Source organism: Candoia aspera, chromosome 5 (assembly GCF_035149785.1).
Source record: "Candoia aspera isolate rCanAsp1 chromosome 5, rCanAsp1.hap2, whole genome shotgun sequence".
Classification (NCBI taxonomy): Eukaryota; Metazoa; Chordata; class Lepidosauria; order Squamata; family Boidae; genus Candoia; species Candoia aspera.
Window position 1 is genome coordinate 90,857,687 of NC_086157.1, and position 23,119 is coordinate 90,880,805.

General features: G+C 36.2%; 1 protein-coding gene across 2 annotated transcripts in view; it reads left to right on the forward strand.

The window, feature by feature from the left end:
• Positions 1–21,531, forward strand: part of CCDC169 (coiled-coil domain containing 169) — a 33,017-nt gene extending 11,486 nt beyond the window's left edge. Inside the window, exons 5-9 of one of the 2 annotated variants that reach the window (XM_063304445.1) lie at positions 9,970–10,068; positions 10,262–10,315; positions 18,144–18,220; positions 20,719–21,029; positions 21,143–21,531. In XM_063304445.1, the coding sequence (XP_063160515.1) occupies positions 9,970–10,068; positions 10,262–10,315; positions 18,144–18,220; positions 20,719–20,821 (333 nt within the window). In that variant the 3' untranslated portion in view covers positions 20,822–21,029; positions 21,143–21,531. The remainder of the gene's footprint in view (positions 1–9,969; positions 10,069–10,261; positions 10,316–18,143; positions 18,221–20,718; positions 21,030–21,142) is intronic. The other variant, XM_063304446.1, reaches the window with a different exon arrangement.
• Positions 21,532–23,119: the final 1,588 nt, after the last annotated feature.

The window sequence follows — 23,119 nt, forward strand, 5'->3', positions numbered from 1 at the left end:
AAGTAAAATTTGTGCATTTAGATATCACAGGGATAAGCATAATTGAATCAACATATAATCTTCAATGGTAATGAAAATTCTTGGATGATAAATAAATAAGGAAGCAGGTTGCAGACGGTCATTTTTGCTGTTTGCTGTATGAAAGCAACATCTTTCTGAGTATTTTTTTCTCTGTGTCTTAGATTGTTGATTTTTACCAAACTTACTTTTATTTCTAAGGACATCCTTTCAGCTTGTTTTCTTACAAAAGTGGTATTTATTTATTTAATTAATTTTTATCCCACCTTTATTATTTTTATAAATAACTCAAGGCGGCGAACAAACCTAATACTCCTTCCTCCTCCTATTTTATTTGGAGTAAGAATCTAGAAGCATGGTTCAAGTCAATGGAGAAGAACTGATAGGCATAATAGATGTGGAGAATCGGATCTGCCTGTTCAGGTTGGGTGGTGACATTGCTCTGTGCTAGTATCAATGGCAATTCAAGGACATCCTTGTTGTGAGCTAGATCTAATGGGAAAGTTATTTCATGCCCCATAAGTTTTATCTTATATTGGACTAATTATCAAGCAGTCACATTGCAATCTCTTGAAGCATGTTTTGTTGCATTACAAATGTTGTTATAATTAAGAAAGATTGCAGGAAATATATAAAATATTATTCAGAAATTAAATTTGTTCAATTGCAGGGGAAACTGATCTTTTTTTAACATGATATTGCTTATAATAAAACAACTTAATAGAGAAAGACTGGTATACAAACAAAGATGTGAGTATTGGATTGTTTCTATGGACACTATTTCAACAGCACCACCTTCAAAACATTCTTATGGGGAATAGCTGAAGAAGCTGGGTGCAAGGCATAAATATTATTATGGTAATTTACTGCTTTCTGTAAACCTAGATCTTATAAATCTCTTGTTATGGGATCTGGGTTTCAAGAAGGAGAATGACGGGGGTGATGGAACTAATAACCCCATATTTATTTGTCATATGGCAGTACATCATACATACTACAAATATATTTAAAAATTGGGAATATAAAAAGGTATATAGAAAATATACATTGGTCATAGGGCAATTATAACTAAAGCCTTTTTTTTTTCTAATAACCTGAAATATAAGGTTGTGTTTTCTTTGTACATACATACACAAATCACTTTATTTCACTATGAATTTGCTGGGTAAAATCGAGCTAAAAGTGTAAGAATTTCCTCAGAATTGGTTAGTGCAGTCCTTGCCAATACTACTCATTCAAGCTCAAATCCATGCCTCGTTAACTGAAATTATTCTCCTAAATAAAAGATAATCATATTTTTAGGCTGATTATGAACTGACAATTAGGATTCCATGCTAAACTGCAGGTAATCTCTATATATTAAAAGACCTTGTCCAGTCATATTTTTTAAAGTGTATCACTGGGGGTGGGGTTCTGAGAAAGGGAGTAGAGCTTACTTAGAAGGGTGTATGCAAACCGGTATCTTGATTGGAGACCACTGTTGTCTGGATTAGGGCTGCAGGCTGGCATTCCCTACATCTGATATAGGCACTGTCTTTTTCATTGAATCTGTAGGAAACACATATTATCTCCTTATTTTTCACCTTAAAGATATGATTGCAAACTTTAATTTACCTTTCCTCAATACCTTATATCTATTATTTGTCTCATTAGCCAGCGGGTTTTTTAAATCATTATTCATTGTACACTACCCATTTCTGAGATCATATAAAAATAAGATTTTTAAGTCTACTTTCTCTTGTGTCATATTCATTCTGGGGAAAACTATTTTGATCTTGGCTGGGCAGATGTATGCCTCAATATGCCAAACAAGACTTTGCTCCAGGTATAAGTGATAAGAACTCCAAGGCTAAAGTAGTAAACAGTGTTCTATTTATGTTTTGAATATAGCCATTTTGGTATAGAAGTAGTTAAGTTGCACTAAATACCCTTTCTGGCATCTTTACCGGGTATTTTCATGTTTTCAGCCTTTTCCCACTCTTTATTTAAAACTGTAAACCGTAGGCAAAGATGATTTGAACATATGCAGCATTTCCCCACTACCATTTTGTTCCTGTGGGTTTAACATTTTGCTTGATACCGAATTCTTGCATGCTCTCTGTAAACCTTCATTGATGTAATAAAGATACTGCTTAATATAGAATTCTAGTTTTATTGTAAAGCTTATGCTATCCACCAGGGGGCACATTGTATTTACATATGTACCAGGCTTTGGGGAAATCTTTTGTCTCCTGATATAGGTTGAATATACGGTACTGGGCTCAAGCCAGGTAACATTAAGCATTTCACAGCCCTATTGGTCTGAGTGAATGTCATGGGATTTAAAATACTTTGCCATTAACTGTGCTGTGCCTATTCTATTTTGTGTTTCATATTTAGAGAATCTTTCTTTTTACATGCATACATACATAGCCAGCATGCTGTTGCCCTTTGGAGTAAGGAACATTATGCAAACTACACAAAAGGAATAATAAATAGTAAGCCATAGGAATTAAGGCATGAGATAAGAAAAGAAAATACAGCTAAATTGTTTTATGCCACCATTCACTATACTGCTCCATTCCTTTTTATCTTTGCAAACCACCCTTTCTTGCATTACAACCATACACCACTTAATATATTGCTTTTTGTTCTTTAAACTTTCTTTTTCAGAATCTTGTCAACTGTAACCAACCATGACTTTCTTGGCCTTCCCTGTTCATTTTACCCATTACCCATATTTGTTTTGTAGTTCAGTCCTCATTTTATTCTTTCCATATGACCATATCAATCAACATTTATTTTGTACTGAACTTTTAGTTTGACATTTAAGCCACATTCATTCAAAATCCATAAATTCTTGACCTTATATCTCCTTGTTTTACTGAACATACTTCATAAGCATCAGTTTCCCATTGCATCCAACTTTTATGTTTTTCCTGATACACAGTACCTGGCTGTCAGTTCCAAAACAAAGTGGGCAGAAGCATGCTTATCTACAAATTCATTTTCACTTCTTTCAAAATTCAGCCATTCCTCACAGCACAACATATGCTATTGACTACCTTTCTATCAGCATTTGCGTATCTTAGCATTTCTCTATCCATCTTCTGATCTTTAGTAAATGTTCTGCCAAGGTACACATATTCATTTATTTACACTGATTTTTTCACCATGTATATATAGCTTGCAAATGTAAACTTCATTTTTCCTGTCAAACATAACCGCCTTGCTCTTTGTTACATCTATTTTCAGATCCATGCTCCTCATTGCATAATACTGTGTCTAACCTTCACTTGAAATCATTTGCTTATAACATGGCATCATACGATGCCATGTTACAAGCAAATGATCTGCATACAAAAGTACACATTTATGTGTCCAGCCAACCACTTTTAGTGTCACCACAAACACTCCTTATACATTTATTCATTAAACCAGGTTTCCCAAATTGTGAGGTGTCTCTCCCTTGGGGAGGTGCAGACAGAGTCCAAGGGAGGTGTGAAGAACATTTTAGTTAATAAATCACCTTTCCCAAAGTTTCATTGTAATGTTTTCATTTTAATTTGCGTTCATTTTGGTGTTTGGATTTTTAGGGGAGGTGTTTACATTAAGATTACACTAAAGGGAGGCATTATGGCAAAAAGTTTAGGAACCTCTGCATTGAAACAATCACATGGACATCACATAACCATGTCTTAATCCCCGATCAACATTGAACAATTTCCTAAGCATTTTGTCTATTCTCAGCATACTCTACGTTCATCAGGTACCATACTTGCTACATTCAGCAACTACCCTGTAGTCCTTATTCACATAAAACCTTCCTCTATTCACTTTATCATACATTGTTGTGAAAAAATACAGTAAACAAACTTTCTCATAAGGATTATTACATGACGAATAAACATTCAGTTAAATACATTTTGGGTTTTGGTGGTAGAAAAGTCCAGCACCTTTATTATTCCTTTCTTTACATTTAGAACTCCTAATGTACAGTATCTTACAGATCTGACTGCTGACATCATATAAGCAGTAGTGGCATAGCATTATAGTGTTGTTAATCTAGAGATTGCCCATTCGTATGCCAGGAGGGGACATTGTTCCATCTCTGGCATATTTACATTTTATTTCAAATGTCATGTTAAGGAGCCAGTTTGGTCTAGTGGTTAAGGTGCTAGGCTAGAAACCAGGAGGCTGTGAGTTCTAGTCGTGCCTTAGGCATGAAAGCTGGCTGGGTGACCTTGGGCCAGTCACTCTCGCTCAGCCTAACCCACCTCAGGGTGGTTGCTGTGGGGAAAATAGGTGGAGCAAGGAGTGTTAGGTATGTTCTCCACCTTGAGTTATTTATAGAAATAATAATGGCAGTATAGAAAATAAATAAATAACGTACTGTACTTCCACAATTTTATAGTAGCTTTCTTCTCCTGAAGCATGAAAGTCAAATTTGCAGTCCTATATGGAGGGTCTTTGAATTGTATTTTGAATACTAGGGCAATATTAATAATAATTAATTACAAAATGCTGCTTATAGTGCCAGTTCTGGAATATACTACATTATTAAGAGTATAATTACTGTATGGCAGGGTTATTTATTATTTATTCATTTATTTAATAATTTATGTGGCCACCCATCTTAAAGCAATTACTCTGCATGAGGTACAAAGATTAAAAATCCAATAGTTAAAAACAATAGCCCATGACACTGAGGTAAATGATACCTTCCAATCATAAAATTATAAAATCATAAAATCACATCAACAACAGAGCCTCCTGGCCCAAATGCCTGGGGAAACAGCCAGGTCTTCAGAGCCTTACAAAAGGCTAACAGGGTCAGGGCCATCTGGATCTCTAGGAGATGCTGTTCCACAAGGCAGGGACTGCCACAGAGGACACAACTCCTGGGCCCAACAAGATGACATTATGTAATAGAGGGGACATGGAGTTTGCCCATTGTGCTAGATCTGGTGGGTTAAGCAGAAACAATGGGAGAAGGTGGTCCTGCAGGTAGCCTGGCCTTCTTAAGCTTTTTGTGCTATGGATCCTTTGAGAGTCTGATGAAACCTATAGATGTCTTCTCATAAAAATGTATTTAAATGCATAAAGTAAAATACATACAAACCAATTATGTTCGCATATATGTTGTTGCAAATGGAATTAAAGCTTCCATAGCTCACTTTACAAGGCAAAGATACACCTTTCTCAAGGACCACCAGAATACTCCAAAACTAAATGTCAGAAGTTAGTGAAAGTAAAGTTGTAATTTTTTTCTCATTAAAAGTTCATGGACCCCCTGAAATCTATTGATCTTAATCTACCAGGTTAAGAACTCCTGCTGTATGGGTTTAGAAAGTAGAAGTGTGAGAGATTGTGGGAAAGCTAGGAAAGGAATGGAAGAGATAAAAGGCAATTCAGCCCAAGTGGGAGAAATCTGGGAAGCATTTCAACTTATTCAGAGACTCTGTCTTAAGTAACTCATTATAAATGAGGTTGAGAAATTTCTATTGGAGTTTCCAAGATTATTCATCCCAAACAAGCATTAAACATAACTTACTGAAATCTCTGTAGTCCTTGGCCTTGCCCAGCTATGTGGTGCTTGATAAGAAACTTCATGTAACAGAGAATTGCTGAGCATTTTTAAGCAGCCTACACTGCAGAAATGGTGAAATCCTATTCAGTTATGTGCAAACATAAAAATATAAGGTCAGAACATATTAGGGGTTAACACTATTAATTACATGGTTTCTAATTCTGAATTGTGAGACTTCCTATCAGGCAAGCTATAAATCTCTCTGCTTCCAGAAAGCTATAAATCTCTCTGTTCCCGCATTCAGGAACTAGCTAACTGCAGAGATTTCAATAACTTGATAACTGTTAAATGAGTTGCTTTTTTTGTCAATGGGAAAGAAGACATATCAATCTTCTAAATAAGATTTATTTAGAAATCAAATCAGTCTTCCTCTGATTTGATGTTGCCTTCTTTGTATTCTCTTGTAATGTAGTGCTTTTTTTTTTAATGGGGCATACTTTATATTGTGTTTTTCCTGTGTCAACTGCCAAAAGCTGTTTGAATTGTGACAGTATAGAAATATGTTTAATAAATAAACTAAAAAAAATATGCAGATGATCTGCCTGCAGAATAAAGAAATCAAGCTCTGTGTGTGTGTGTGTTTGTGGCCAGCGAGCCCAGGGTTTAAATCTTAAGCCTTTTCCTCTTGACCTTCCAAGGTTGTTCCTAGCCTTGAGATTGGAATGTAACTTATCAGAGTTTATACAACTCAGTGCTGGTTCTATTTTGCCATCTTCAAGCCTTAACACCAACTCTGACATGTCTGTATTTAGGGAAAGAAATCACTGTAGATTAAGACTCCCCTATGGTATTCTTTAATATTTAACAATTCCATTTCACTACATTATGTTTCCAGATAGACACACTACTGTATCTCCAGATTTTGGGCCCCAGAGTGATACTTGTGGGCAATATTGTGCTTAGTATCCTCTGCCAGAATCCTTGTCCCACCTTATTTTTTATTAGATTCTTTTAATTATTAAAAAGGGAAGCTAGTATGTACAAAGCAAAGCACCAGCTTAAAGTGTAATCTTTATTTACAAGGATGTCTCTAGGCTCCACAGAAACTCATTATTTGGTAATTAAGTACCATGCTCCGTGCTTTATTTGGAATAGTTCCATGTAGAGAAATATTGTTTCATTTTTTCTATCAGATTTCATTCCATTTGATGAAAAAGACTTTGCTTTCAAAATTCTTTCAGAGAAGATAATTTTGACGAAATTCAGAGGGTGGAAGGTGGTATTTGGACATGGATTAGCTAAAAGGTTGCCAATGTTTGTGAGAGAGAATGTTCTCTCCTGCGTCTTCCTGGCTTCCTGTGTTCCTGTAAATCCTAAGAGAAGGGAGGAAATGCATGCAGCTAAGGGGGGCGTCATTGTGGTGGAAAGATTAATAACTGACAACAACAGCAATAGCATTTGCTGCCTCTCAACAATCATATGAATTCAGAAATACTACCAAGAGAATTCTGAAAGCAAGCACCCTGAGAATACAACAAAAAACCCAGGTCTCTTTTATCAGGCACAAAAACTTTTGAGAAATTGTAAAGCGGATTTCAGCAGTGCTGAAAATGTGCCTTCATACCCAGAAATAAAACAATTTATTAAGATGGTAGAGGGTACTTGGAAGGGGCAGTTGAGAGCAATCTTACCAGTTTGCTTTCTGGTGTTTTGTGACTGGCTGGGCCTGTCTAGGCAGTCATTTTGTGAGAATGTCACTAATATGCACTCAAAATTCTGAGTGTGCCTCTGATCAAAAAAAGTTGATCCCTGTTGCAGTTGGTTTTTCATTTCAACTCTTAGTTTTCTCTCCATATTGTTCAAAAGGACAGGTTCTCTTGGGTCAGTTTCTCAAACCTTGTGTATATTCTTTTTGTTCTTTATACATGGACTAGATTGCATCAGGTTTAGCTGGGTAAATGAGTGTGTATCTTTGCTAAAAATGGCTCTCATACTGCACTGGTATCTGTGTTTTTTTTTTTAAAAACTGGCTTTCTTTAGAAAATAAGTGTTGGGGTCACTGAGCCTCTAAATATTAAACAGTCCTTTAACATTAATTTGTCCACATCTCCAAACTAATAATAAAGGTGAGTTCACTAACCATTTTGTGCATTGTTTCAGCGTATTCCTGAGTGAGAGCACCATAATCTGTCAACCTCTAAAATACTTTCTTCAAGTATATTGGTTTGGCTTCTGTCCCATTAAGTTTCTTTTTACTTTGTTTAACAGCTGTAAGTTAAAATGGTCAGAAATGCATGAGATATCAGATGAGGACATCATGTCTTTCAAAATATGTGCTTCTGACCATTTTTAATTTTTTAAGAAATACTTTTTTAAATTTCAGAGGTCAGAGGCTCCATCTAGTGGCATTACTGTTGCCAGCCCATTTTAAATCAATATTTTCCCTTCTTTTTTCTCCTCACCTTTGCATCAGAATTTGAAAGTAGTGACATGCTCACCTATGTTACTGAAGAGCTAAATTGTACTGCTGTGTCTGGATCAGCTTCCCCCAATTTGATACCTTCCAATTATATTGGAATTCAGCTTCCATAATACTCAGCAAGCCTGGCAGTGCTGGAAGGCATGACATGCCAAAGGCTAACCTTGATACAGAATAATGTTCAGTATCTGATATGTTTTGCTCTTTACAATAACTTTCCTATCTTAAACGTAATTTGCTTTATGCTTGTTGACAAATATTTTGGGGAACAGAATTCTGCTCTTTGCATTTCAGTGCTTTCATTGCTCATTGTGGCTCATATGGCAAATATCTGTTCAGATTGTGATGATGTTCAGAGTTCAGCTTCTCAGAACCAAGACATATCAAGCTTGACAAGGACTCTTCCCTGGTTGATAACTGCCTCACTTCTGATGGGAGAACCAGAAGGAAAGTATTAGCAGATATCAAAGAGTCTGGCAGGTTTATTTGGAATACTGTAAAATGAGAGTATTCTATTCAAAAGGGAATCATTTATAATTGTGTGAGATTTGAATTTATTATAAGAGGAAAAAAATAGCTTTGCATATTTCCATGATGTATATTACTTCCTTATTCTAGAGGATGAAAATTAACAGCTTGCTGTAAATTGTAGGATAAGGTTTGAATGCTGTGGCTCTGGTGTCAAATTCCTAACATTTAAATCATCTGGGGATTTATTGCAATATGTCAACATCTTTTTAAATAATATGTGATCTTTGTCTACATCACTGTAAATTCTGATGTGTGATTTTTAAACCATTTTGTTTTCTTTTGGAAGGTTCAAATTTAGACAGACTTGTTTGATGGAAAGTATAAAATAAACCCATAAATAATTTATATACTATGTTCATTTCATATATCCTATAACTTTGAAATTGTGACGGGTTGTACAATAAACTTTCTGCTGAAGTCCCATTATATTGAGAGATTTAGAATGCCTGCTTACTTTGAAATAAATCCTCCTGTATTCAGTGGGGCTTAGTCTCATACTTTTACTTGGAAATAAGTCTTGATGAACTCTGTGGAGCTTGTTTCTGAGTAGATATCTATAGGATTCCACTTCTTTATTTCCATAGTGATAAACTGGTGATCATTGTGTCTATTGTGAGTACAGTCAGAAGGACAGTAGTTCCTTCCATTTAACTGTTTGCAAAACAAACTATGGTCATAACCAGGCTTGTGTACTATTTCTTCCCTTTTCATGGGTCTGGATTTTGTGCAGGTGTATATATCTCCAAACTACATTTAGTGAGAAATCATGGGTCAAATTTGTTTCAGATCATGGATTGCTGTCAAATCATAATTTTAATAAAACACAGTTTCCTGAAATTGCACATAACAGGGAACTGTTGGGAAACCTTATCTTTTCGTCCTACTATGTGGAAAAAGAAGGGAGAGCACAGAAGTCTGTGTCTGACTCAGATTGCAATATTTCATGGTTTCCCTTTGATCTGAAAAGAGCCATCCATGAGATTTTGAAAAATGAAAGAGCCAAGGCAGTGTTTTACTCATGAATATGTTGTTGCTGAGTAAGGAAGAAAAACATAAAATTCTGTAGCTGCTGCGTTGTGATGCAGCATTTACTTCAATTGGGGGTTATGGATTTATTTATGGAAAATACCATGGTTTGCACAACTGGGAAAGGACCAAAAAATAACAAACAGAGGCAAAGCTGTTTTATTAAAACTTGGACACTAACACTTTGTAGAGAAGAACTGAAAGTAGCACACAATCTATCCTGTTGTATTGTCTTTGCATTTGCTTGGGCAGGTAAATAGGAGACTTAGAAATTATAGCTTATCACTGGGTTTAAAGCATGTAATGACAAATTCTAATGTGCTAACAGCCTTTTTTATTCTATAGAAGAATAGCAGTAAGACTGAATAACATATGGATTTTGTTTTATTTATATATTTAATGCCAGGATTCTTTAAATCAGTTTCTTAAAAAACTGGAAAAGGAGAAGAAGAGTCTCCAGAACCAGCTGAAGGAGTATGAACTTAGACTGGAACAAGAGGCAAAGGTTTGTATTCTCTACCACAGCTCTTTTAAAACACATTCATCTTCTGGTGCTTCATGGTTGCCTGTTACATTGATGAAAATAATTCAGTCACTGTATAATATACATAGGCGCACATACGCGAACATACAATTCTGGACTATGCCTATTCTCTAATTTTCTGTTGTATTCACTTATCTGTTCTTTTGGAACTTAGGCTTACCATAAAGCCAATGATGAACGCCGTGCATACTTAGCAATGATTTCACAAGTAAGTCTAAAAATCTCTGTAGCCTGATAAGAAAATATTTTGTCCTAAACCAATCATTACTCTTTTCTTTCTGAACTTTCCTTGTCTATTTTAAGCTGATTCACCTCCTAGCCAGAAAATTCTGCAAAGCTGACTCAGCTGGAATGCTGGAGGGAGATGTTAATCAGTCTTGCCATTTTTTTCCCCCTTGTAAACTTAAAGATTGGATATACAATGTTATTGATCCTCAACCCTCAACTAATCTGTGTATTGTATTAAAGTTTATTGCTTGTACGCTGATAAATTTTATTGTTCATTATTCTTTTGCTCCTGGCTCTTTCTCTCCCAAGTCTATTAAAATTAGTGGAAGCACTGCATTTGTACAAGAGCACCATGTTGTGGAAGATTTTATTTCACTATTGTCATGTAATGAACCTTTAGATGTAACTTTTTTGGGATTTTTGCTTCAGTTTGCAAGTAGGAATAAATGTACCTATCTTACATATCACCAGTCCATGATATTTCCATATATGTAAATTCATAAGTCAGTTTGGGTGTAACTTGCTTTTTTTTTTAATGTAGAAATTCAGTGTTTGGAAGCATATGTTTAGATCACCAAAATCAGATTACCAATGGTTATTTGCTTGCTTTATCTTCCCAGCATGCTTTGCAAAAGTCCTTGGTGGAACCTGACACTATTTTTCCACATAGTAGGACCAAAATGGCATTACACACATACACACACACAAGCACACTCTTAAGGTGTCATAGGAGGAGAGCAGTGTTAGACTATGGTAGCCAAAAATCAGGAGTCTGATATCAGATTTTCAGACTAACACGTTTCATTAAAAGGCATAAAATTTAAAATATATTTCAGTTATTCACATTTTTTTTAAAAAGAGTCTTTGAAAGTGAGAACAACAATTGAATTCCATTTTTAAGGATAATTTCCATCTTCAAAATCTAAAAGTATATAAAGACCCAGTAGGCTTTCCTTTACAAAAATAGGATGCATGATTCAATAGCTTAAAATTAAGTCTGCCATGATAATTTAATTTTCTTCAAGCAGCTTACAAAATAAATTCTTATAAAAATATAATTAGCAACATAAAAAGGCATAACACAATTACAGAATATAAAAATAAAATTACTATAGTAATTTTAGTAGAATATTATTTCTACTTAAAATGTTTTCTCTCCTATAGCTATCTGCATAGTTTCTGAAAGGGAAGAGCATTGACTGTCCATAAGTTAGGGAACTACACCTAGTATCTTTCATGATTGGGCATTTTTGCTGGAGCTACCAAATTGAAGCTTAGCAACATTTGAAGGGCCACAGAGGACTCTTTTCTAAGCTTCAATATTCATGAGTGTCTTTTCTAGAGTATACAGTATTTAAAATACAGGACAAATATTTTAGTTAATTTTTTTTTTAAAAGTTCACAGTGGAAATGTCAGCCTTTAGATTACAAAGCCTAAACCCTTTAGAGCTTTAAATATTAAACCTAGCAGTTTGAAATGTTTCTGGAATCATATGAATTGCTACTGCTCAGTTTGGGATAAGAGTATTGTTTTAATGAATATTAAAAAAAAGGTAAGTGTTTATAGTGAAAGCTAGAGATGGGCCATATGTCAGCATTAACATGCCATCACTTGTATTCCCCCAGTCAGTTCTATCAGTGAGGCCTTGCTTAGGGAGGGAGGGATAATCACATTTGTTTATGTGTTTGTTGGTTTTAGTAGACTTATATACCTTTCCAGTCACAACTGACTCTGAGTAGTATTTGCAATATATTGCTGTATTTTGAGCAATAGTTTTTAACCGTGGAAACCTGGATCTCTTAGAAGTGTTCAGGATTGCATGTTCTCTGTTTCTTGTATTGTTTGCAAATGTATATTCTTCAATTGTGCACATAAATGAAAACAGCAAAATGTCTTGGGACTTCCTAAAGATTAACAAATGTATTATTGTAATTCTTTTCATGAATCATAGCTTTCTTCAACAGATGCACAAAGTATAGTTTTTGAAAATATATACACACACAATTGCTATGGAAAGGAAGCAAAATTGTGAACGGAGAGGCAAAATTACCTTAGTTACTATAAACAAAGCAGTAGTTAGTTATGACAATCACATTCATGCATTATGTTATTTTATTACTTAATTATTTACTATGCTTTTGTAGGAGAAATTTCTCCAGAGAGTTCTTTAGTAATGGGGGTCAGACACTATTAACAGTACCAGAGGCAGCTGAGGCTACCTAAAAGGGATTGGAGATACAACATTTCATAGAGGCTTATGCAAATTATGATATACTTATGATTGGTGCACTAAAATTAGTAATTGGTTACAATAGCATATTTGATTGGATATAGCAGAATATCATGTGTTCAGTGAGGACAGAATGAGGTAATGTGGCAGTACTCCGAAGAGTAATACTTGAGTTTGACTAAGGCCATGTTCTTTCAACAAAGTTGCTATTGATGGGTTACTTTATCTCCCAGGGATCTTGTTTAATCAGTGCTGTTTTTGTCTCTTAATGTTCTAATCTATGTTCGTAGTATTGAACTGAACTGACAGTAATTTTCCCTGGGAAGGAGGATGCAGGGAACAGGTTAACTTTCTTGTCTTGATTAACACCATACATTCTACTTCATTTATATGCTATTCCAAACATAACTAACTCTGAGCAGCTTACAGACCTTTAATAAGATTGAAGCTGTATCAGCAGAAATACTTTGGAATAACCCACACGTATGAGATTCACCCATTAAGAGGAATAATAACAAATACGACCCTCATATTCCAAAGACTTGCTGAAAAAGCCAAAAAAAGTGAAACTTATCTGATGTTGGAGGCAATACTGTTCTAGGGATGTGGCTCAGTGAACAAGAGGGCCTGAGCCCAAGATCCCGACAGATGGCACTCACTAAAGCTCAGGATCTGGAGACAGCCCTTTCTTCCAGGTCTTGATGGATGGGCAAAGACTTCTGGGAATAGGTGGTCTATTGGGAATGGTCAATCCAATCCCAAATGACTCTGGGCAGCTTACATAGTTAAAAGAAAAGAATGTGTGTGCCCAGAGAAAACACATGTTAAGATAAAAAATCCACCAGTAGCTCAATAACCAACCTAACCCCAAGCCTGGAAGTGCAGCCATGTTTTCAAAGACTTGTGGAACACTTATAGGGTGGGTCCCTTCTGGATGTCCAGGGCAATGCTATTTCAGAGGGCAGGCACACTTCTGGAGTTCCACTAGATTACATTATTTGATAGAAGACACCTGGAGCACCCCCACTATACCTGATCTTATGGATGGGCAGAAACTACTGGAGACAGGCAGTCCCTCAACCTGGCCCTATGCCATTAAAGGCTTTTTAGGTGACAACCATCCCTTGAATTGCACCCAGAAGCAAACTGGCAACAAGTGCATCTTGTGGAGCATCAATGACATATGGGCATGTTAAGGTGTGCCCTTCCCTGTCCTCACCACTATATTTTGGTTCAGCTGTAGTTTCCAAGTAGTCTTCAAGGGCAGCCCCAAGTGAAGCTCATTGTATAATCTAGCCATGAAGTGACTAGGGCGTGAATGGCTACCTGGAGGGCTATCTGTTCTAGGAATAGGTGCAGTTGGTGCACAAGATGGACCTATTTAAAAGCTTTTCTGGCCACAGCTGCCACCTGATGATACTGGACCCCAAACTAACAGGACTTTACCCAGTGGTTTTATGTACATATTACATAAAGGATGGATGAGAGTGTCAAGCCTTGATGCATTCCACAAGTGAGGGGCAATGGGCATGAACTTTCCTCCGTCCACCCAGTTAATACTGACTACAGAGAAAGGAGGAGTGGCACCACAATAGAGTGCCTCCCAAACCAAATCCCTGAAGTCAGCCTAGAAGGATACCATCGTCAAAGGTATCAAAAGCTGCTAAGAGATCAGGGAGCACAAGGATGGATGCACCACCCCCATCCTGGCTCCGCCAAAGGTTATCAACAAGCATGACCAATGCTGACTCCATGCCGTATCCTGCCCTGAAATCCAATTGGAACAGGTCCGGGTAATCTGTTTCCTGTTCTGCAACAGTTTCCTGATCACTTTCTCAACAACCTTCCCAACAAAAGGAAGATTGGAGACTGGACAATAACTGTCCAGAAAAGTTGGGTCCAGTGATGGCCTCTTGAGCACCACTGCCTCCTTCAAGGCTGGAGAGACACCCCCCCCCCTCCCTCAGAGAAGCACCATTGCATGTTACAGGTCCTCTCCTGAGCCGACTTCTCAGGAGGAATTTGGATCTAATAAATTGGTGGCTGCACTCATCATTTGAAAGACCTTGTCTACTTCCTCAGGTGTCACAGGATCAAACTCAGTCCAGATAACTCCACAAGATAAAGCCACCGGCATCTCACTTAGACCTGCCCAGTCAGAGTTCAACTCTGAGCAGATCTGAGCTACTTTGTCCAGCATTAATATTCATCACAGTGGCCCTGTGGCCCATTCTTCCCTACCAGGGAATCAGTTTACTTCTTTTTCCAAATGCTGGCCATTTGAGGTCAGTGACAGAATGTGAAATACTCACCTATTAGTTTTTGGTAATTCTCATTTCTGATTATGGAATTATGTCAATTTATTCTTTTATTCAATCTATTCTTCATCCAGTGTAAAATGTAGTGACGAAATGCTGAACAAAGTCTATATTGGAGGGCAAGCAAATGTAATATTCCCTGAAATTGCAAGTTAGATAATTAGTTTTTGCAACTGTTGCCAGAGTAGCTAAAGAGGAAATTTGGCATGTAGGGCTGTTGCAGGCTTTGGTCCTAATGATTATAACACTGTGATGTGATTTGTTGCTGCTGCTTAATACAAGCCTACCACCTTAGCTGTGGAAAGGAACTGACTTTGTTCAGGATGTGTCAAACTTTTCAAGGCAGGTAAGTTCAGGAAACAAGAACCACTGGATTTTTAAAAAAAGACTTTTATTAGTTGTTGGCTACTCTAAGAGAATCTTGAAAACCTGTCAAAACCATTCTCCAGCTCAACTTACATTTCTCATGCTTCCCCCTTTTATTTGTTTGAGGTATCTCATTTGTAACAATCCTGTTTCTTCCATGTTCCCAGGACCAACTGGACATTCCTATCACAGGGTGGGTTGTAGATACTGATTATACAGTATTTTTAATGGTTTTAGCTAGGAGTTGTAGATGACACGTACAACCACTTTTTCATGTTTCTGGTTCTTATTCTCCCTGTTAATGCAAGCCTGGAGTGAAATTAATATCCCCATATCTGAAGTCCAACATGCAATTTTGTTTTGTGCCAGATTCCTTTAATATCAAGCTGATGTGTGGGTGTACAATATCACATTTTCAGACCCTTTCTGTAGCTAGAATTGTTTGGTGTGCCAGTCTGAGTAGTCTAGGAGTAGGTTTAAAGTTTTTTTGTTTTATGAGAAAATGTATAAATAGCTGTTTCTAGGTTTTTCTTGTAATTGGAATGTCTTCTTAGTGTTCAGAACTATAGATCTGTAGTCTAATAATATTCTTTCACATAAATCAGTAAGCCTCTGAATAACACACACGCACACATGTATATGTGTTATTGTGTAATAAATATATATTGTCTCCTATTGTCTAAAAGAAATGGTTCTTTAAATAGTGTTAAAAGAAAATAGATATATTTTACCTCTATTACACAACTGCCATTCATTTCATTGTGTACTAGTGCAGAGAGAAGGCTGTAATTAGCCATGAATCTATGTATTTAAACCAGCAGGCAAATGGTTCACTCTGTATAATTATCTCTTGTCTTATAGAATGAGGTGCATTTGCTGAAAAACATTTCCCTTTGTAAGACTAGCTCTTAGTGCATTTGGATTTTTTAATAAATACACATACATTGCAGAGTGAAAAGAAAGAAAAGAAGGAGAGAAATAAAGTACTGTATCTGGTCAATGGACATCTTTTCTATTTAAATTCTGTATTCAGCAAACACTTAACTGTCATTGAAAGCATTTGGTTCAATCTTTGGACATTCCAATGCCTGAGCATTGTAGCTGGATTAATGACTGATCGCTATTGAGATCTAAATGGCTTCTTTTTCTTTCTTTTTTCCTTCCCAATTTGTATGTTATTGAAGGAAATAGTTATGTTCTATATCTTCAGTAGAAGTAAAATCTGCTGTTAAGAGTTGTTAAGATAGGTGTTTCTATTAATGAGCCGGCCTAGATGGTCTATAACAATTTATTTCTCCTTTATTCTTACACAAATCTTTCAACAGTATCTTTTCAACTGATTCCTGAATGTGCAAGGATATTTTTTATTTATGTAGAGTGCAATGTACCTACTCCTTCTATTGGGTCTATTCCTTTTGAATAAATTGTAGCTTTCAAGTATTGTGTGCCAATCATTGGTGGTATCAAGTTTCAGTAATGCCTATGACATCATAGTTGTTTTCCTAAGTTAGGATTGCTAGTTATCTAGTATTTCCTAAACTCTGTTCATTGGTATGTAAATATCTGAGGTTTTGAGTGCCAATCTGTTATAGGGTCCTGTAAACTGAATACTGATCCTGATCTCTTCCTTGTCTCTTCGTGTCCTGCTTTCTTGGCCCCATCCTTGGCTGTGTTTCAGTTCTGCACTGTTGCTATACACCTCCTTTTATTCTAGTTTAACACCCTCCTGCTATTTTGGTGAGCCCCTGCCAAACACTCCCTTCATTTTAATATAATGTATCCCATCCCTTCCTAGGAGTCCTTCATGAAAGTAGCATAGGCCGTTGTTGTAGAATCCAAACCCATATTGGTAACTTCAGTTGTGTACTAGTTGCTGACTTTCAGGATCCTCTTGCTCTATGATCTTCAACTGGAAGGATTGATGAAGAAACTACCTACGGACCAGGTCCTTCACCTTCCCTCCAAGGCCTCATGGTCTCCAGAAATATTTTCAAGGTCTCTTCTGTTTAAAAACTCCTATACCATTTCTGTCACAGGTCTTACAACATACCACTGCTGAGAACCAGAGCAGTATATGGAAGCACTGTTGATTTAATGACAGCAAAGGAATATGTTTTCTGACAAAACTGGCAAAGTGACACTGAAACTTTAATTTCCATCCTTTCATTTTTCCCCCCATTCATAATCATTTTGCAAGTGTTCTTTTTAATTTTGTCTTGGTGTGTCAACATTTTCCTGATGCATATTTACAAATGTACTTTATATCAGGCTGATACAAATAATACCAGATAGCGATTTGGTATTAAGGAAGTCTCAAAAGATCATTAGACTAGATTCGCACATTGCCCTAAACCATTGAGATTTGTTTAGTTTGTCTTGGGTTTTGTTTGAGCCTAGCAATTGTAGCCATTCCCTTCTTATCCAGCGTACCACATTTTTTTCCTCCTCTTTCACTTTGAATAGTACTACTGTATGCTATTTTGTCTGAACTATAGTAGCTTGTGCTTATTCTGCAAGCCAGAATTGGAAACCCCAATATCTTAGGTAGGGATCTATTTCATTATCTTCTGCTCCCAAGTTCATGATTGGGATTTATCTTAACTAGCCCTTAGTAATATCCTGCAATAACCATTTAAAGTGAGCCACATGCCAGATATTTTTGCACAGTTTTTGGATCACGGTTCAAGTACTGCTGAAGTATATCTAGTAGGCATGTAGAGCAGCCTTCACAAACCAAACATTCTGGACAGCTATTACAGATTTCCTTATCCTTGACTGTTGGCCATACTTTTCAACCCCTGGAATTCCAGACCATTGGGGATGCAAAATATGTGGAGGTAGTACTGAGGAAAGTTCACGTAGAGTAGGGTTTAACCTATATTGATTTTTGCAGATATCAGGATCACTAAAACCATTAGAGAAGCAGAAAATTGATGCAGTTGAAATGAAGAGGGAAAACCAAGTTCTGAGGTAAATAGTTTAATGGTTTAGTGGTTTTATTACTCACGGTAAGATGCTGGACTTGGAGCAGCGTGACACATCTCCAAATTATCACCCCCTCTGACTTTGGACCTGGTACTTCTTAGGCCAGTATCTCACAAAATTACCTAATGCTGTTCACACAGCACACTAAGCTAGAAAGTGAGTTGTTTTGTTTTATCTTTGTTACAGTTAGTTACAGTTAAACTTGGACCCAAGGAGATGAGATTCAAGTTCTTATTCCAGAGTTCATTAGAATGAGTTCTTTCTTAGCCCATTTGTCACAGGGTTGTTGTGGATATAAAGTTAGGAAAGACATCGTATATGCAGCCTTGAGTGTTCAAAAAAGGCAGAGTACCCTTGAAATAAATGAATGAATGAATGAATAAATAAGCAAGCAAGCAAGCTCAGCTATGTTTTATTCAGCAAACCCTAATTTTAAAAATATAGCTTAATATTGTGTGTAAACTTGGGTTGTGTATTGCTTCTCAGTCCTAATGCCCTGATTCTATTTGTGTCCATAACATTTTGCATTACCTTTGAAATAGCATATTCTTTTGCAAAATCATTAAATTAAATAATGAACAACCTGTCTATATTTAAGTTAAAACTTACCTTAGTACAAGGCAAAAACTGGGCTTTATGGATCTGTTGACATGATGCTACATTCAAGCTTACATTTCAACTTTAAAAACAGCTGAAACCAAAATCAGAACATAATGGTTTATCTTCCTTAATACTATCTCAGCTTCCTACTTTTGAAGACATTAGTTCCTACCTTATCTGTAAAGTTATAGAGGTGGTACAAATCCCTTTTGTATAATAATGTGGATAATTTTAAGATGGCACTATGCCACCTCCTAATTACTTTATGTAGGTTTGTAAAAGTCACACTCAGTCTTTTAATTATATAGGTACCACAAAAAGCTTTCTCTATTATTAAATATTCATCATGAAAAGAGAGCCAACCCATTTGAAGGGCCTAGAATATAAGACTTATGCAATGTGGTATTTGTGTGTCAGATCTGCTAAAAGCAAATAATTGTTACATTCATGATTACCCTTAGAACTAGAATTAAGTCTCTCATTTTGAAAACCAAATCTAGTCCTCTCACCTTTTATAGTTTAAAAGCCTGGCTAGGCACAGATTAAAATCTTTTTGGTCAGTTGTTTGGGCTTTTCTAATTAAATATGCTAGTGTATTTATAGTAGAATAGCCAATATTTATAGTAGAATAGCAAAAACAGCTGGTATTTTACTACTATTTCGTAAACATCCCTTTCACAAAATCAGAGATCAATGCCTTAGAGACCTTCAAAGCAGTTTATTAAGAACTATTTGGATGTCAGTATTTGTACCAACCGTCTATCTGGGAAAAAGATCCTTAGGATATAGAAACCAGTTGTTTCAAACGTTGTTATAACAAGGGTGTCCACAGGGTATGGTTAAAAAGTCAAGATGGTGGCCACAACAGTGTGATGAAAGCTCCACCTATTTTTTATGAGTGTCGTGTGTAAATGTAGAGTCATTTTCAACTTCCTTGACTCTTACATTCTGCAAATCTGTCCCAGGCTACTTTTCTCTATAAGCCAACTATGAATGCCAAATTTAAGGGCAAGCTTCTAAATGCAATATGCTGATAGGCCTATCTAGTTTTCATACAAGCAGCATGCTTGCTTGGGAATAGCTCAGAATATGGGTAGCTTATGCACTACAGAACATAAACACTTGGGAAAATACTTCCTGCAAAGAATACTTGAGGATATTTTTAAAAATCAGTCTCTTTTATTGCCTAACTGGAGGAAATTAAAAGCACTCTCTTTTTACTGCCTTGATTTTCACACCTTGCTAAGCCACAGTTTGTTATAACCAAGGATTATTGAGCAAGCCATCACGGTCTCATATGTTAAGCCATAAGCCAACCATAATGGCCTGGATTCACACATTGCAGTAAGCCCAAATCAAACAATGTCATGGCTTAGTGTGATTGAGGTGCCAGACCTGTTTAAACCATGATAGAAGGAAAACTTTGGTGTCCATGTTTAGTGCCTAGGTGCTTCCCTCCGAGAGTAAACCCAGTATTGCACAGCTGGTATTCCAGGAGGATTTTGAATAAAACATTTCTCTGATCCAATCCAGTCTTAGATTAAATGGTAAAAATGTGTTGAATGGGCAGGGGAATGAATACATGCTTCTACTGAAATTGGAGGCAGCAGTGTTAAAATATATTTTTTAAAAGGAGGTGGCTGTTATTGTAAAATTGTATGCATCTCTTTCAAAACAAGTCAAAATCTACTTTGTCTCCCTTCTCAAAAAATAAATGTTCCTTTTTTTTTTTTTTTGCCATCTGCAAGTGAGAGTGGCCATTTTGCTACAGCCCTGCTATCTAGTAGTGGTATAGCAATTATCAAGAAATGTCAGTTTCTATAGCAACAAAGGCAAATGAAAGTGTGTTTTCTGAATTTTCTTCTATGTTTTTTATTTTTTAGGAGACGGTGTAATATTCCAAGAAATCAAAGAATACTGGACCCAAAGAAGGGACCAATTAAAAAAACAGCAGGAGTGAAGCATCTTCCAAAACTGAAACTCTGATTTCTTATTTTAGAATTTCTGCTTTTATGATTTATTTTCCCACTTGCAATTACAGTAAACACAAAATGTTATTTTAAAATAGTATTTTAAAGCAAGGTTCCTCAACCCAACCATAGAAGTTACTGGGTATGATTTGCTAGTAGGAGTATGTTTATATATCTCTTAGATGCACAATATATTTATCACTACTGAAAAGATATTGCTACCAGTTCTGGTCCACAAAAGTCCAGATGGCAGAAAAGAAGATTTTCTTATATCAATTTGGTGCTATCTGATGATCATCCGTATTTTTGCCATCCCGATCTGGTAGTTCTATGAAAGGAAATCTCTTTTGGAAAAATTATTTGCTTGTTCTTCACTTGCAGAGGTGGTTTCAGGCAAGAGTGACTTAGAAGCAACAACTGTTGCTATTATGCTTTCAGTTATGAATTAGTGGCTACTTCTGGCATCTTTTCTCCTTTTTCCTAAAGTGTAGGGCCCATATATGAAGAAAGAGTGAAATATCCCCCAACCCTTGCAGTAGTGGCTGCCACAGTTGGCTGTTCCCACAGATAAGATGTCCCATAAGAAGCCAGATTATTTCAACAAAGGTAGAGTTTTTTTGCCTGACTTTGGAAGACAGGCAAATACAGATGAAGATCAGAGTCTTTTTTCCCTTAAATCTAAATAATGTAAGGAAGTATGTTTTATTTATCTCTCATGTTTTTCAATACCAGCAACAAATAAACTACTTTCAGGTAAATGTTTTAATTCATTGATTACAAAATGCAAATGATATTCACTGCATTTTTATTCCAATGTTTATTTCAACTATTTCACTTCAGCAACTTTTGTCTACTGGAAAAATGGTATACTTTTTCTAGTTTTATTATTAGTAGGTCTTATTAGCAATTTCTTCAAGAATTTGGAAAGTCTTCTTTCTGGCTGGATTTCACTTTTCAGAAAATCTGTTGAGCTGTTCTCTTAGGCCTAATCTACCTCTTAGTTGTTATAATATGAAAGGAAAAAAATGACTTCAGTAAGCAGCATTGAACTTGTTGGAGCAGGTCCAGAAACAAAAGCGAGAAAGACAACATTGCAATGATGTACTGTATATAATACATCTGACTCACTTGATACACTATTGTATTTAGAATTGCTACTATGAGGAGTGAAAGCTTGCTAGAAGGCTGCCATTTTCAGTGGCAGTTCATGTTCATAGTTCTCACCTTGGTGCATATTTCCTAGCAAAAGGAATTCAATTGCCTTGAAAAAGATAAATTCTACTTTATGGCTTATAGTATCATGTACAATTAGTTTCTATTTGCTGTTGAAATGCAAGAAGCTGTAGAAATATTTATGTGTCTGCATTCCACACTGTAGTTGGCCTTCTTTTGACAAGCTGAAGTGGAAGCAGGCACAACAGGCATTCAGGGACACAAGAGCTTTTGAAAAGTAGATTTATTATAGAAAAGCCAGTGTAGCCATTGTGAAAGAACTTCAGCAGTGCTGTGTATTGAACGCAAGCTCTATTTATAGTGAAATCAAGGTTTACATTCTTACAGTTCTTTTCCTCCAGACTGCACAATACCTCTGTCTTGAAGCCACTCTCTTTTTGGAAGGTGGGATCATTTCTACCTTCTACCTGTTCCTTGTTTTGATAATGGACTTGTCTGGGTCGGGCTATTGTCTTTTGCCTTTGAAAAACTGTCTTCCATGCTAAGCCAGAATTCAGATGTGCCTTGCACAAGCTGGATACTCCAGAGTGGGAGTGACTAAAAAACTCTAAAGCTTCCTTTATCACTTGGGCAGATTCAGTACTCTGACTGGTTCTTATTTGGAATCAAAATGAGAAGCCATACTTTTTCACTTGCCTTCTAAGACTGGCATTTCATGAGGAGGACAATAAACAGCACAGAGTTTTTATTTGGATATCATGCTAAACAAATCAAGGCCTGATTCATCCATGGTTATATGCCATAATTGTAGTTTGGATCGTTCTTGTGTGAATCCAACCATTGTGATGTTTCTATTTGGTAGCTAGACCTTCATTAAAGAACTATGTAAACCAAGAACAAAATAGAAGGAATTTGATCAATGTGGAGTTATGGGGGGGGGGGAAACCCCTCACTAGTTAATTCGCAATATAATAGTTAATTTTGCAATAGTTCTTACATCATTTTTTTAACCTAGAAAATCTCAAGTTATATTCAAAAAACATTTCAGAACAAAATTCTCATGGATTATACTAGTTTAATTCATATATCATTCTGAGTCATAAACCATGGTTTACAATTTACAATAACTGAATCTATTCAT